At 37.8% G+C, this 16,694-nt stretch overlaps 1 protein-coding gene across 1 annotated transcript; it reads right to left on the bottom strand.

The window, feature by feature from the left end:
- Positions 1–205: 205 nt before the first annotated feature.
- rac2 (Rac family small GTPase 2) lies at positions 206–13,446 on the bottom strand. Its single transcript, XM_008434279.3, has 7 exons — positions 13,289–13,446; positions 7,407–7,478; positions 4,113–4,230; positions 3,643–3,705; positions 2,608–2,767; positions 2,139–2,272; positions 206–743 (listed from the first exon to the last, which is right to left on the bottom strand). The coding sequence occupies exons 1-6, from the start codon at positions 13,321–13,323 to the stop codon at positions 2,142–2,144; spliced, it is 579 nt and encodes a 192-aa protein (XP_008432501.1). The 5' UTR covers positions 13,324–13,446; the 3' UTR covers positions 206–743; positions 2,139–2,141.
- Positions 13,447–16,694: the final 3,248 nt, after the last annotated feature.

Below are 16,694 nucleotides of genomic sequence, written 5' to 3'. Positions count from 1 at the left end.
CCACAACGTCTTGCCCTTCAGGAAGGCAAAGTGAGACAGATGACGCTCATAACAGATGGCAGAAATGCCATCAGATAAATCGGCATTTTCTCAGACGCTCGCTCATCCATCGCTGCAGTGGTCATGCAGACCGTGATGCACATCTGGCAGCGCAACACGCTGGGAGGGAAATTTTCAGATTTCACAAATCAATTCACATAATTCGTTCTCATGGAAAACTTCACTTTATTTGTGAGTTTTTATTATTTTTTAAAACATAACAAATATATCTTTTTATTACAACACTTTTGATCAAGATGTTTTTTATTCATGCGTTTATATTAAGCGTCTCAACGATACACCAAGAACACATCTCAATGAAACACTGCTTGCTTTTCCTGCTTGCAATAAGAATGGTTATGTTGCATAACTACTTTTGTTTTATGATTGTAAATTAGACACACCAAAAAAAGTAACATATACATTTCTTATAAGCTCATAGAGTGATAACACAGTGTGCAAACCTGGGACAGTTACTATGAGAATTTTCCATATTAGACAGAGAAGTTGAATCTCTTGCAGCATCCGTATTGCTCAGTATTAGAAGGCTGCGAGTAGATGTTTGCTGCTATTTAATCGGAACTGTCCAGGTGTTTTATACAATTACAGTGGAGATTTAGAAGAAACTTTGATAAAAGAACTTTAAAATCTTCTCTTAAGGCAGAGTCAGCAGTCTGAATGCCTAGCGTTGCTCCTCTCCGGTCCTGTAAGAGTTCAAATACAACCTACATAAATCGCATATTTTAGCAGAAATGTAAATCATACAGGATTTTCATTGAAAAACGTGTTCTCAAGATTAATAAAAGGTTGTTTTTTTATCACAGCAGCTCAGGGACTTACTATTCCATATCTTACTCTGGTGAAAAAAATAAATCCTCAGCATATTGCTTTTCTACTGTACAGCAAGGATGCAATTATTGTATTAATTCCAAAACAGCAGGAAACCAAAATTGAGTCATTTAAACATATATATATATATTATTATTATAATTGAATCCTGAGCTTTTTAGCTTTTTACGCAGTACCAGTGGAGTAGCTGCAGTTAACAGTCTTGTTTATCAAATTCCTGGTTTACAGGAAGACTTAAATGTTTGCTCTCTCTCTTCCCAGCTAATTAGAAAGCTTCCCTAACGTGTTCACTATAATTATTGATGTTTTGCTGTGGAAAAGAACTTGAATTAACTAACAATAACGGCTACTCTTCAGTGCTAGCTTGAAAGTAGCTAGCTGTTCTAGTTTAGCTAGCTAGTGCAAGCAGGTTTAATAAAAAATATGTTTATTTTTGACTCTCTCTGTTATGACTCTGCTATTTTTTTTGTCTAAGTTTTGTAGATAAGGATATTATTACTGTTAATGTGAAGTAGCGAAATAAATGAGCTGATTGAGTGAATGCGGTGTTACTGGAGATGGAAACTGAGATATGTGAACTAAGGCTCATTTATGGCTAAACTCCAAGCAACAATGGCTTCTATTTACTTGGAAAACTGAATAAATATTTTACAGCTGCAGAATTTAGTACTTCAAGTTTTTTTGTTTTTTGACAGTCTCCATGGACAGTCAGTTGCAAAATCTGAGGGTATTCTTCAGTATTTGCCTAGAATAATTCAATTCAGGTTGTTCATAAGTGATGGTAAGATGGAGCATGAAGTGGCTGGATGGATTAGGACTTTGTTTGGGGCAATGCTAGCTCATCTACAGTCATGAGCTAGCAGTTCTGGCAGCTAATGTTTCTCCATACAGGTTGTATTTGGGTTTGATGCTAAACCTTCTGTATATTCTGTAGTTATTGTAGATATTAGAGTTGACACCCAAAGCAGCAATCAAAGTAATGGAGTCTGCCACTATCCGGTTGGTTTAGCAGCAGTTATTTTCCAGTGGAGCCTAAAGGCAGACTGACGACCAATTTCTAAAGCAGGTCAACCTGTGGACCATGTTTTCGTCAAGGTCATTTCTAATTCTTCAGAAACTTTGTTTCCGTAATTCTACCTTTTTCTTTTCTTTTTAACTGTTACTCATTTTACTCTCCTTGTCCATGTTGCAAACTGTACAAAATATTGTTTTCTTAAACATCCTGTCCCCTTTCTCCGAGTGTGCCTCACCTTTTACAGCATTGAACAAGAAGTCTTCTTGACCTTGGCAGGCTGGGGGCAGAGCACGGCCCGGATGGCCTCATCGAACACAGTTTTCAAGCCGCGCTGAGTCAAGGCAGAGCACTCCAGGTACTTTACGGCATCTGAACACACGGAGAACGACACACATACATGTAAATAAACCTTCAAATAATGCATATATTCAACAACATTGTAAATTGCAGTGATTTCTTGTTTTAGGGAAGTAAAGGAAGGGCATGAAGACATTCAAAACGTTAAGAAAATGTTGCAAGTGCAACTTACCTATCTCTTTTTTTTATGTAAGGATTTTTTTGGCTCTAGGGGCCTTTATTTCACAGTACACAGAGGGTTGTGAGAGAGGGAGAAGACATTTGGCAAAAGTCAACGAGCTGTGACAAGAGCTGAAGGCTCCGAACATGAGTTGCATTGCTCGCTTTACCGCCACACCCCAACTTACCTATCTCTTTGGCCAGAGCGAGACCCTGTGGGTATGTGATGGGGGCCAGCTTCTTTTCCTTCAGCTTCTCAATGGTCTCCTTCTCATCCCTCAGATCCAGCTTGGTGCCCACCAGGATGATGGGGGTGGATGGGCAGTGGTGACGAACCTCTGGGTACCACTGAAAACAAAGACAAACACCAAGAGAACTTTATTGAAGTGCTGCAATACAAATCAAAAATAGACGCATTTTACTTTAAGAATAAACAGGTTATTGTCAGAATTGCAGTTGTGACCTTTCCTCTTTATGTCACAGACGTTTCTCCCATTTGTTTCCTGCCTCATCATCCTTTTTTCTCATCCACCCTTCCTTTTGTCACGTCTACACTCACTTCTTCCCATCCATTAGTCTGTAATGGATGTGGTATTTGACTGACAAATGGAGCCATCTTAATAGCATTGCTTGCACCAAAGCCATCTGATTGACGTACACTAGTTGTGTGAATTACCAAATGAATCATGCTGCTGCTACCTTTACTGGATTCTTGTTGGGCATTTATTAAACTCAAACAAATATGAAAGTTGCTTCTTGAGCTCAATTTAACTTCTATGTTTTGCAATTAGAATCAGATTTTGAGTAAATAATCAAACTGAAATCTATCTGTATAATTGTGATGCATTGTAAGTGATATGATTATACAGTTCTGGATATGATTTGAACCTTTACCTGATGAGAAGTGCCTTGAGATGACATTGTTGCAAATTGATAAACCGAACTGAATTAAGACAAGTGATTGTTGGTTTAGATAAGTGGCAAATACACCAGATTTATTTTCTTAAGAAAATTATTCTTCCCTATTTACTTTTAGAAATATAAGTGTTAGTTCAATGTACCAACATACACTTTTTATAACAGTTTTTTATCTTGTTGTTTTCTTCTTGGGGCTTATTCCTGTAGATCACTTTGTGTTGCATGTCACTGTATGATAAGTTGCCACACAGATTAGATGCAATTGACTTATAGAAAGCTTTTTGGTGTAAGAAATTGAGACTCACCTTGGCTCTGACGTTCTCATACGAGGCTGGGCTGACCAGGGAAAAACAGATGAGGAAGACGTCCTAGATAGACCAAAAACAAAAAAAAGATTGTTCATCTTAAATTTGTGTGGTTGGTGGGATATTTAATCATCACTTTAAATGTCTACTACCAGATTTTGACCTTGTCTCTCCACACCATCTTTAAAAACCTGTATGCAGCAGTCTCTTATCACCCTCAATATTTTTTTGAAAGACAGATGGTTCATTTCCTTTTACTGTCTGCATCATCATGAAGAAATACTTTTCTTTTATTTCCCTCCCTGTTGCTCCAATCAATGAAAACACGGTTTCCTCAGACTGACATTTGGTATAAATTTGACAGCTGCAATTTAAATTGCATCACTCTTCACAGCTGGGGTTTAAGATGGATTTTGTTTTCTAATGAAACGCCTGGTGTGTGTACTGGTCATGTGGAAATGACTGCATACCGTCTGTGGATAGGACAGCGGGCGGAGCCTGTCGTAATCTTCCTGTCCCGCTGTATCCCAGAGGCCCAAGTTCACCGGCTTGCTGTCCACCATCACATTAGCCGAGTAGTTGTCAAAGCTGTCGAAAACACAGAAGGTCAGTCATCCGTCAGAGAGCCAGTAAGTTGGCCTTCAGCTTAACAAGCAACTTAAGCTATCAGTTGATTTGTTTGTGCTACAGGCACACAGTAAAGTTTATGAAAAATCCTGAACGATTTGAAATGGCAAAGGATAAAAAGAAAGAAAAAAAAAGAAATATGGCGCAGTGGTTAGAGCGCGCGCCCCGTACGGAGGCCATAGATCTTGACGTGACCGTACGGAGGTCGAATCCCATCCTCGGTTTCTGTCTTTACTCCCTTGTATCTGCCCCTTTCTTGACAGAATACTGTCAAATAAAGCTTATTAAAAGATCTAGAAAAAATAAATAAAAATAATGCCTATTGAAAATAATCCAAGAGACTTTGTGATGTCATAAAACAATATAAGAATAAGCCATTTATTTAGGCGCTATTTACAGATCACAATTTTAAGCAACACTGCCACTTAGTGGCCGAAATGAAACACTGCAGACTCCTCTTTGAGCAGGTGTACTTTTCGCCAAAATTATTTTTGAAATAAAAACACAAAACAGTTGTTGCTTCAAAACAAAGCTCAACTGAAAAAAAATTTAAAAAATTCTAAAGTTAAGTACATAAAGCTACAATGTGGCAACTACAAAGCCAAAGCATGACAATGCATGTTTGACTTCCCCTTCTAGGGTCAAAGCAATGTTTCCCTTTAGCAAAGTTCAAACATTCAGCTTCAGTTTTGCTTCTGTGTCACACGTTTGCTCAAATTAACTCTCATATGTCAGTTCCAGACAATTCAAACTTGCAGCAATTACAAAGTGAACTGCTTTCTGATTTATTTATTTTTCTATCTTACTGATTTTGGTATAAGAAATGCTCCAAATACTTAATTGTTTATATGGTGATTATTGTGTGGCAAAATCTCTGTGCTGTAGTTTCGGATCTGTGGGTGTTTGTTTACCTTAAATTATAGTTCAAGCCAACTGATACCATTGAAATGTTTCAATAAAAAAATAATAGCTGTTTAAATCCAAAAGATTTAGTCCTTCCTATTACTTTTTAAAGGGACAGTAATGTACACATTTCAGGCAGGAAACTCCAGTTGTTTCAAATAAGCCATCTCTGTTAAACCAACATTAAAATTGAGGAGGTCGCTTGTCTTCAAACCAAGTGGCTTCACTACAATTTACCAAACATGTGAAAGCAACAGCTTATCTAACATAGTGTCATTATCAAACATCCTGGAAGTAAAAACCACCAAAAGAGTCAGAGGATCAACAGAAAGGAATAATTTAACCTAGACTGTGCTATTACTTTGATGATCCTAACAATGACTAATAAACTTGGACCTCTAAACCAAAAATTTGAATAAAAGAATCCTCTAAAACATGATATATCTTCAAGAATAGTACACGAAGAAGCCAGCCTATTTTAGTTCTTTTAATCACTAAATAACAAATAAAAGGTACCAATAAATTTATCGGGGAAAAATTTCCGAGGTGGTCCAATGGAGAGTGCTAGTATCACAGTATATGGCCAAAACAAAACACTATAGTAGACTTTCAGGCGTTTGTTGAACACTGTCATTGTGTTTAGGAAGCTGGCATTTAAAAGTGGTTCTCTATCAAGGAAACAAAAAAAGGGTGAGGTATGAAAAGCAACAGCAACAATGAAAAGAACATTTAAAAAAATGTGAACAGACACAGAAAACAACAGTATTTGGCTTTTTATATACTTTAATTGTCTCCAGATTAATTCAAGATGTCTTCATTAGACTTCTAGCCAAAACAACTTCTTAATCCACAAAGATAGCAGTGCATAATCTCAAAAATATAAATATTGGCGTATTAGCCCCTTATGATGACTCAGCCCCCAGGAACAAACTGCGGAGTAAGCAATTGTGGCTAAATCTGCTGTAGCTGTCATGCCAGACCACTATATGGCGCTGTGATTTTACCATATCATTGAAGTAACAAGTATGCACTTTTGACCATTAGCATCCACCTCATTTAAAACAGTGACCCGTCTCATGTAACTCATATGTTTCTTATCAAAAGTAGCGCACACAGCCCAATGCGATCCATCATTGTTTTCAATGTTATTTTGCCCATGCATGCATTCTGCACATGTGCGCTTTCACACCTCTGTTGGGGGTTTTTACAGAAAAGTTTCATTCTGAGACCTGGTTTCAAGAAGCGCTGGTGTCAGAGACTCCGATAGCTGGAGGCGAGCAGCTGGATCATAAAGTGACAAACCTATAAGCTTAACAAGTTTGTTAGCTTATAGGTAACATAGCTGAAAGCTAACAAGATGCTAGTTTGTTAAGCTAACATACCTAACAAGTTAATTTAAGAATGTTAGCCAACATATTTTTGATCTTAAGTTAAAGTTTGTTAGCAATAAGCCCCAACTTGTAGCTTAGCAAGCAACAGTATGTTAAACCGTAGCTTAACATAGTGTAGTAGCTAAGCTACAGTTTAACAGGTGGGGGCTACCTGCTAGCATACTATAGTTTAATCATCAAGTGTAAATGGATTCAAATAAATTATATCAGTGATTCCAGTCTTTGCTCCTCGATTTGTTTTAAAAAATTGATTAAAAAAAAGAGTTCTGCACTCTGCTGTCCTTTTGGTTTCCAAAAGAAAAGGTTGATCAGCTGATAAAAATTTTAGCTTTTCCTTAAAACTGAATGATGCAAAATAGTTTATTTTAAATTTGTCAAGAGAATTTTATTTTTTATTTTTTTACAAATTGAGGCATAGTCTGTCAGAATACATGTTGCAACCGAGTGAGTGCAATATTTCCTTTGACTGTGATGCCTGTCATGAAGCACTCTGTGGTGTTTGTGGGTCAGTGGCACAGTGACTCGTAGAGAGGAAATGTGAGTGAAAACGTCTCTTCCTGTTGCCTAAGGTTTGAAGACGCTCGAGTTTTAAAAGAGGCGTTTCTTCCTCTGAGTGTTGCTGCTTGTCCCGACCTGTCCCTGTTAGCTCTTCCAGGTATCTACGGCGGCATGTGTCGGTTATTATTGTCATAAAGACGACCAAAGTCAAACTATTTCAAATTGTTCATGAGTTGTTTGTGTTGCTGCAGATAAATGTCCATGTATGTCTGGATTTTAGATGTAGCCTTAAAACCTAAAAGCAGAAAGTGCGTGAGTGCGTGTGTGTGTGTGTATTATACTCACACTGTAGGAATGTACTCCCCAGGGAAGGCATTGGTGGTATAGCTGATGAGAAGACATGTTTTACCCACAGCTCTGTAACAAAAGAAACAACAACAATCACTCAGGGAAATGTCAAGGAAATGTCACTGTAGAGCACCTGTGTCAAACTCAAGGCCTGGGGGCCAAATCTGGCCTGCATTAGCTGCTTATGAGGCCCTCGAGTCTTCAAAGGGATGCATGAATAGAACAGTTATATGCTCAAATATTATTTTATCAATCAAATCCAAGCAGTTTTTCTTTTTTTGTATGTCGCCAAAATACATCAATCAGTCCCTCCGGTTTTTTGTGAATCCACCATCATGACAATTCAAGCAAATCAACAGATCCTTAAGTGATGCTAACTCCCACCTGCAGGTGGCAGTAGTCCCAACAGTCTGTGGTAGCTGCAGCGTAGCAGAGAGCAAGGGAGGGAGGGCGCCATGCAAGATTGTGATTGACAGCGCTAAGACCCGCCTCCTGGCTCTGATTGGTTGTTTCTAGTTTGCACTGGGAGAAGGCAGAATATCTGAATCATGCCAAACTGTCACAACTTTTGACAGTTTCAACTATATCTATATATCTATATAGATATTTATATCTATATAAATATCTATATAGATATTTATATCTATATAAATATCTATATAGATATTTATATCTATATAGATATATACATGAAAGTTAAATATTGCAGCTTTTACTGATGTCAAGTTATAGCCCATAATTGATGTAGTGAGTAACAAAAAGTCACAATCACATATGCGCAAATATTGGAACATTTCTTGCAGATATTTCTTAAATTAGAACCACAAAATCAGCTGTTTTTGATAGCAAAAGATAAATAAATAAAATCACAAAAACAATTACAAGATCTTGGCAGTACTGATCAATGTGAAAATGTTCAGTACTATTTAATTTTAAAAAGCAGTCACTGAATGCAGACGCATCTTTTTATTAGTATTTCTAACAGTTTGTTGATGGGTTTCTATCATGGCGTTCTGCCACAACGGGCCCTTTGAGAAGACTCCTAACATGACCCAAAATAATAATGAGTTTGACACCCCTGATATAGCATGTTTATTTCAATGCAACATATTTATTGACTAACTCTACATAATACAACTAGAATAAAAAAATAATAAAAAATACATCTTGCACTGACAGGAAATGATGCATCAAGCACACTATCTGAAATTAGTTACTGCGGCTGTGACCTACTTATTTGCAGAGTTGATTAAAAGTGGAGGGGAAAAAAAACAAACAAAAAAAACAGGCCTTCAAACTTTAAGAAGCTTGCCCGGTTTGGATTCTGTGACATTTCAGGCCATGAGGAATCGCATGAAAAACTGCAGAACTTGCAAAACTTATTCCCAGTTCCAAAACGCCGCGCTCAACAGCCAACCTTAGACTCAGGGCGCAGAATAAAACAGCTTTATAGTAAACCGTAAAAACATCACTGCAGGGCTGTAAAACGAGGCGGATGGGAGTGATTACGGGAGCTCGCCAAACGGGCTGCTGCCACAACCGCAGTGACGGAGCAGCGCAGGAGAGAGAGAGGCCGGTCAACAAGCACCGACTGGCCCGCTTCTAATTTTGTTCCAGGAATTTGCTCTTAGTGTTTAACAACAACGTGTCGCCGATTCACAGAAAAACAAAATAATAATAATGAAAAAGAAAATCATACATCGAGCAGACGAGGTTCTGAATAAAACGTCTGAGGAATTTGTTGAACGTGTTTCCCCCCAAAAGTACTTCTCTTGATGTTGTGTCTGAAATGTTTGTAATAAGTTGGGGTTTTTTCCCACATACTAATGTTTTTATATAATTATGATTGACGTGCAACTGTGTTTATTTCCCCTAACGACGACAAAGTTATAAAACAAGATGTCTACTTGACTGATCTTCTATCTATCTATCTATCTATCTATCTATCTATCTATCTATCTATCTATCTATCTATCTATCTATCTATCTATCTATCTATCTATCTATCTATCTATCTATCTATCTATCTATCTATCTATCTATCTATCTATCTATCTATCTATCTATCTATCTATCTATCTATCTATCTATCTATCTATCTATCTATCTATCTATCTATCTATCTATCTATCTAGTAAAAAAGTTTGGCACAAAGTCAGAAGCTGAGTAAGGTTAGGGTTTGAAACGATTGCATTCTATGACTTATTGCCATTATTTGTGTGCATGAGTGTGTGTGTGTGAGAGGGTGTGTGTGCGCGCGCGTGAGTGTGCGAGTTGAGTGGTGAAGTGTATGAGTGTCAGAAAGGAAGTGTTTCAGTAGCATCAGTTGAAGCTGAAAACAGGAACCAGCCATTTTAACTAAACAAGCCTAAATTTAAAGTGAAATCAACTAAATCCTAAAACAAACTTTTTGCTTTCTTCTCCTTTTTTTATGCTTTACATTGTTTCATATTTGTGCATATCTTATGAGAACAACAGTATTAGTTACACACCGAAACATAAAACAAAAAATGCTGCCAAAAAATGTATGTATGTAAGAAGACATACAATTTGACTTCCAAGCAAAGTCTGGCCACCATTTCTTTTAACATGTACAAACTTTTTAATTTTATACAAGAGCTACTCATCTATAGTCACATGAATTAATCTCATCCTATGCTATGCAGATGTTCAGTCTGCACCTTGGCCTTCAAAAGGTCAAAGTGCATACCAACAGAAGCTGGCCCTATTTGCTTTATGAACTCAGCCAATAATTATTCAAGTTCTATACATAAATAATGGCCTATGTCACTTTTTACAAAAACATCTTTTGGTAAAAAAAAACCCCAACAAAACCGAATGGCATTTCACTCCAAGATCAGGTAGTTATTAAAAATGGAAAAAAAGTGACAAACGTAACACGGTGGCAACAGTAATTTACAGACACACACTGTACGTTTCAAACTTGTAATACACATTTCTGTTGGCTGTTTCATACCATAGAAGAAAACCAAAACGGTACAACGGATAAGATGAGCCTTATGATTAACGTCTGTTGTTTGAATTAAGCTATGCTTCATATTTTTAGCCAATATGAATGAATATTCATTCCAGTTACTTTCACTTCCTTATGTTATGATTGTGAATAAATTTGCTGAGTCTGACATAAAATTTCTGAAGTGTTTTAGCTTCTATTAACACACATGTTGATTTAGAGTAAGCAAGAATTTTTCTTCTGTTGTCATTTCCTGCAAGTGTTTTTGGTTTCTCGTCAGACTTGTTTTTTGTGTAGTCACACTACGATGTTCCATTAGGTTCAAATTGTTTTCACGAAGTCAATCTGATAGGTTGACAGATGTCCCTGACTTTGGTCCGATGGCGGCTGACCTGTTGAGTGCATACAGTCGTACACTATCGGACTTTTAGGATTATTGATTACGGTTTGCACTGGATGTAAAAATACTCGTCAAATAAAAATGTCAGTGTTGTAGGTCAGGTGAGAGAGTAGCTGTCGTTTAGTCAGGGCATTGCTGGTTTCCTCCCAGGCATCCAGAATGCTCTAAATCAACCTTCAGTGGAACTTAGGAAAAATATGAGATATAAACACTGTTAAAGAGGCAGCATTGTGTTAAATGGACTTTTTTTTTTTTACTTTCAATCATGTTATTATGTTATCCAGTCATCCAAACATGCCAGGAGTGTTGCCTTAATTCTTTCATTCACGTTTGAGAAATCATTTAATCGCCACGGCAACTATTCAGCTGTGCAAAACACCTTTGAGAACGAAGTTCCTCCTCAGCGCTGCAGTTTCCAAGCCTCACAGATCTCCCCTCCCCCCGCGACTCCCACACTGAGTTCCTTCAGACTAGCCAGCACCGATTAGCAAACACCTGGTGGAGCTGAACATCCACTGAGCTCATTCTAGGAGCTACTTGTCAGTGAAACGCTGGTAAAAATGTTGTGAAAGGGTTAATAGAGGAGCCATGTTGTGATGACTTCCTGAAGGCGGAGGAGTTTTTAAAGAGACAGAGGTCCGATTTTAAGGTGTTAAATTACAAAGTCATATTCCTTTTAGGTCATGTTTCATATATAGCATTTTTATAACAACTGAAGCTAACATAGTTACTTAATTGTGTTACAAAATCTCTCTATGTTGCTGGAAAACACACAATACTGCATCAGTAAATATTTTACTTAATGACAACGGCGCATGGAAGGATTTTAAAAGGTTAACATTTTTGCAAGTCTAGTCTTTGCTTTGTACCATTTGCCTCCTAAATATTGAATTCCTCCACTGAAGTACTGCTAAAAGCTTCATCAGCTTAAAACGTCATGGATTTAACTGGTCCATCCTAAAAAGTGACAGTTCTACATTTATTGGTATTTCTGATCAGTAATGTCCTGAAATCCAGAGCTCTGTTCATCACAAACAAAATCATGCAAACATTTTTCAACTAAGACATCCTTCTTTTTTTCCACATTCTCTAAAATATTTTTAGAATTGCATATTTTATAGGTCAAACTGTAACCACTTTGACTCATGAAGGCCTTTAAATCACGTTAATCAGGTTATAAATATTAAAAGCGGTCAAGTTTAACACGAAGGTTATATGGAGACTCAGAGAGCAAACTTCCCTGCAATCTAAAACCGACTTCCTCTTTTTGGAGCTGCACTGTCAGAAGCAACAGACACGTGTTCACCCAAAACGCACAGCTGCTCCACTTCTTTTAATAGTTTCCACAAAGTCCAGCTCACAAGGCCGAGCCCGACTCGGTGTTGCGTCACCAGCGCAACTGAGGTCTCTGCTGCTGCGTCAACGAAACGTGGAAATGTTTCCATCAGAGTTGTTAAATAACAGTTTTACATGATTTGCTGGCTTTTTCTGGCAGGTTTTGGACGCCTGTTGCTAAAGTCATAATCTATTTTTAATCATCCAAAAAGAAGCATTTTGAGTTGTGTGTTTTTGACACTCATCCCCACACCAATACACACACACAAAAAAAGTAAAAACTCCTACTGTTGACTAATTTTTTATTCTTTTCCACTTATTTCTTCGACCTTTGGATTGTCACTCAGTTCGCTTTTACATTTTCGGCAGTGGAAGCGTCACCCCCGTGCTTTGACTTTTACTGACGAGCAACGTTATTCATATGTTGCTGCTTAGTTCCTCTGAGTTTGCTTGACATCTCTAAATCAGAGATGTGCAACAGGAAGCTCAGCACATGAGGAAATGCAGCCGCACTACCTGTGTGAAACCTCCGATGGGTTAACTGCCTTTTTCATCGCTCAACCAGGCGAGGAAAGTAGCTTTAGTCTGAATAAATCATCTCAAAAGATGTTGCTTTGAGAAGCCAAACACAAAAAGGCTATTTGTTTTTTTTTTATTTATGACATGTTTCAAATTTGTCATAGCAGAAGAGTTTCAAACAAATAAATTCACCAAATTCAGTTTTTCTTCTTATTTTCTCCGTTAATGAACAGTTGTTTCAATCCCTTCTCTAAAAACGGGAGTTGTACTTTTACTTTGCTCCTTCAACGCATTTTCCTGCATGTTGTGACCTGCACAGCTCATTCAGTGCCCTCACAGCGAAATCAGTACCATTTTTTAAAAAAAAGAAGAAAAAAAAACCACACACACACAGAGAGAGAGAAGGCTACGGGTTTAACGCGGGACATTCGTCATTCGAGTTGCCGACACATCACTGCGGAAGTTGGTGAAACTCTGATTCAGCCTCGTTTCTCTGCTGGAATCCTGACACCTAAGCTCAGGGTCTGGCATCATCATCATCATCATCATCACCACCATCAACTCCATCAACTGATCTGAACTTTGGCTGAGACAACCCCAGAAGGCAGCTGAAGCTAAGGCAAGAAAAGTGAGGAAGAAATAATGGCGTACCCGTCTCCAACGACCACACATTTGATGGCCTGCATCCTGTTCCGCTCAGCTTCGTCTCTGCTCCGCTCTGCGACAAACAAACTCAGAGAGGAGAGCTTGAAAGACTCAGATCAGCATGCAACTACAGGAAATTGTTGCACGCCTCCCTCTCTTCCTCCCTCCCTCCCTCCCCGCCTCTCCCCTCATGCACCCTTTGCTACCTCTTTTTCTTCTTCTTCTTCTCTCATGCTCACCCTCTTCCTTACTCGTTGCACACATCTTCTCTTCCTGTTTGCTTTTCTTTCTGTCATTTTTTTTCCTTCTTCTTCAGAGCGGCATAAATTTGAAGAGTTTTCTCACGGAAATGTTTTAACGATTGTTTCTGATGAGACTGATAAAGAAAATGACAATTCAAACAACAAAAAAAAGAGGAAGACTGTCCGTTGATCATAACAGTTCAATCTGAAACTTCCTCCTTTGCTACACTGGACCAAACACTATTCTGTTTCTCATTCCTCTTGAAATACAAAAGTCTGGACTTAAATACGGCGAGTTTGGGGGAAGAAATGCATTAGAAATTGACAGTAACACAGTCTTGCTTGCCATTCTCAAGAAGACCATTCGGCGTATAAACATCAATCTGTTATTATCTTCCCCTTGTCTTGAGACCATTTTGATCCGATGCCCAAAGCACCAGAACTGACTGGTTTTGATGAGATCCAGTGGTTCTATTCCAAATTTTCCTCTGGATCATGGAGTTCTGCATCGTACCACTGCAGCCAGTTCAATAGATTTAACGCACAAAGTACATTTCAAACACTAGTACTGGTAATCACTTTCCTTTGTCAGAAATTCATCTCTCATTACCCTAGCAGAGAGGAGGTACACAGACAGATTTGAAAATTGTAAACTTTGGCTTTTGTCGCAGCTTTTTTTTCGCCACTAAAGTCATGGTAGTGCCTGTGTCACTGCGGACAAGGCCCCGGTATGCCTTTCTCAATGCTACCATAAATCCAATCCAATCCACTCCACTCCAATGTTTTATATTGCCACAAGGGACCAAAGTGCTGTACAGCATAAATATAAGCATTAAAATTATAAGTGTCATTACAAAACTGCAAAATACTTCCAAAACAGAAATAACAGGCCCAACGACACATCTTGTAAATGACTATTCAGGTATTTACTTTACAGAAAAGTGCCGCAAAGTTTGCCTTGCAGGCCTAATTACAGTTATAAATACACTAGCTCAGCGCTGGCCACCTCTTATATATCTCTATCGCCAATTGACTTCAGACTTTGGACAGAGGCGTAAATAGGAAGGGGCAAAGAACTTTCACCTTTAGATTCATGAGCAACAGATCCTACACTCTTCCATAAGTAGATGAGGAAATTTAAAGGTAAAACAATATGCTTGAATTGTAAACAAACCTGATTAGCAACATGCATGCGAACAGCGAGAGCCAACACACACAGAAACACCAGCGCAATTCATACAGTAATGGCAGCTAGCTAGTTCAGCAAATTCTAAAACTAGCTAATTATTGGTTGATGACAAATAAGACATATTGTTCCACACAATAGTCATCAATGACAAACACACACTATAAATAGGGTAATGTTAGCTAGTTCAGAAAACAATAAAATAGAGAAAATGTTCAGTCGACGGTAAACAGTCACAAAGAGCAAAGAATCAAACATCCACACAGACACAACAGAGAGAGGTTTTCTTTTCCTCTGTTGCTACATACTCTTTATAAGTTCCATGGGACGATGTGTTTTGAATTAACAATGTGTATAAATAATCTGAACTGAGAAAATGAGCTCAATTAGCTAGCTAGCTAATGCTAATATTTCACTACATCTCTTTCACACAGTACAAATACTGTGAGGTGAAAATCTGAAGATATTTACATGAGTCAGATGTTGCTGTTTAACAAAATGGTTCGTTGTTTCCTTGGGCGAGACGATTTAGGTTTTACCGTATCAGTGACAGATTTGGGATCTGGGAAAGGTGTTTATTTTTTATTGAGCTAGAACAACTGTTTTAAATTCACAGGAACATGAGGACAAACTGTTGTAAAAAAAACAGCAGACAGAGTCCTCTAGAGGGGTGGAGACTGAAAAACAAAGTCAAGCATCAAATGAGGGAACCTGTTGGGTTTAAGAGACCAACACTCTCATGTAAAGAAGACTTTCACATGCTAACGTTTGCTAATATAATGGATCTTATAGACATAATGAGGTTTTACAAATTACAACATTCATCTTAACATCAGTGTTTTCTAGCTGATTAATCTCGCTTCAGGTCTAAGGATAGCAATAACTCTACTCTGCAAAAACACCAAATCTTAGAGCATTTTTTAATCTAGTTTCAAGTGCGAACATCTTAGTACACTTCAAATAAGAGAAAAGTTAACTTCATTAATGTACGAGTAACTTTTCAGCAAGACAGTCAAAAACTATGTAATTTGTTTTCTCTCCACTTTCTACGTTTTTGTAACGTAGACGTAGATAAAATTAATTTCAGTCTGATGTGGGGAAAATAAACTGATTTTGGGTAACGTGAGGTCATCATTGGTGACAGTGAATAATTCCTCAATACTTATGATAAAGTAATAGTTCAACTGGCAGAATATTTTACTTGTAACATGGGAAAAACATAAGTGAAAAAAAAAGCTATTTTTAAAATTAATATTCAAAAATTATTGACTTCAAACAGACACCCATATTTTGTTTTTGAGGTATAAACTTATACAAGTTTAGAATAGTATAGATTTGAGTTTTGTTTCAAATGTACATGTTTGTTTCACACAACACTGTGTAAATTACATTCATATGTACTTATGTTCTTCTTGTTTTTTCTGTTTTGGTTTCAGAAAACATCCAGCAGCAGGACCTGTGATTTTGCTCTTTGACCATAAGATGGCGCTTTAGCACCATCTTTCTCCTGAACCGCCTTATTTCAACCTCTATCACACAGTTGCTGTGCTCCGCTCACACCGGTTGCACAGACCTTGTTCTCCTTTCAGCATTTTTTTTGTTCCCTTTTTAGCTAGAACTTTGCCCCCCCCCCTCATTTTGTAAAAATAAATTCTGATGCAACGGCACCTTAACCTCAAGAAGCCTGAAATGCAGCAGCACGTACACAATTAATAATATTTCAATGTGCGGATATATCGGATGATCATGTTGGCCCTTCTGGTTGATAAAAACAAATCTGATGCAAATATGCTAAATTGGACTAAACCTTCATTAGAAACACATGTGTTCAATGTTGACATAGAAACAGGCCGTCCACCTCCTAGTTAGCAGTAAATAAAATGCTTATTTTAATACCAAATAACCCTTCATGTCTGCAGACATTGATAGAATAAGGGGCTTTAAAAGGCTTTATTTTGAAAAGTTGCTCATGTGTTGGTCCTGT

Source organism: Poecilia reticulata, chromosome 1 (genome assembly GCF_904066995.2).
Source record: "Poecilia reticulata chromosome 1, P_reticulata-male-v2, whole genome shotgun sequence".
Taxonomy (NCBI): domain Eukaryota; kingdom Metazoa; phylum Chordata; class Actinopteri; order Cyprinodontiformes; family Poeciliidae; genus Poecilia; species Poecilia reticulata.
This window is presented reverse-complemented; position numbering and strand designations above follow the sequence as displayed.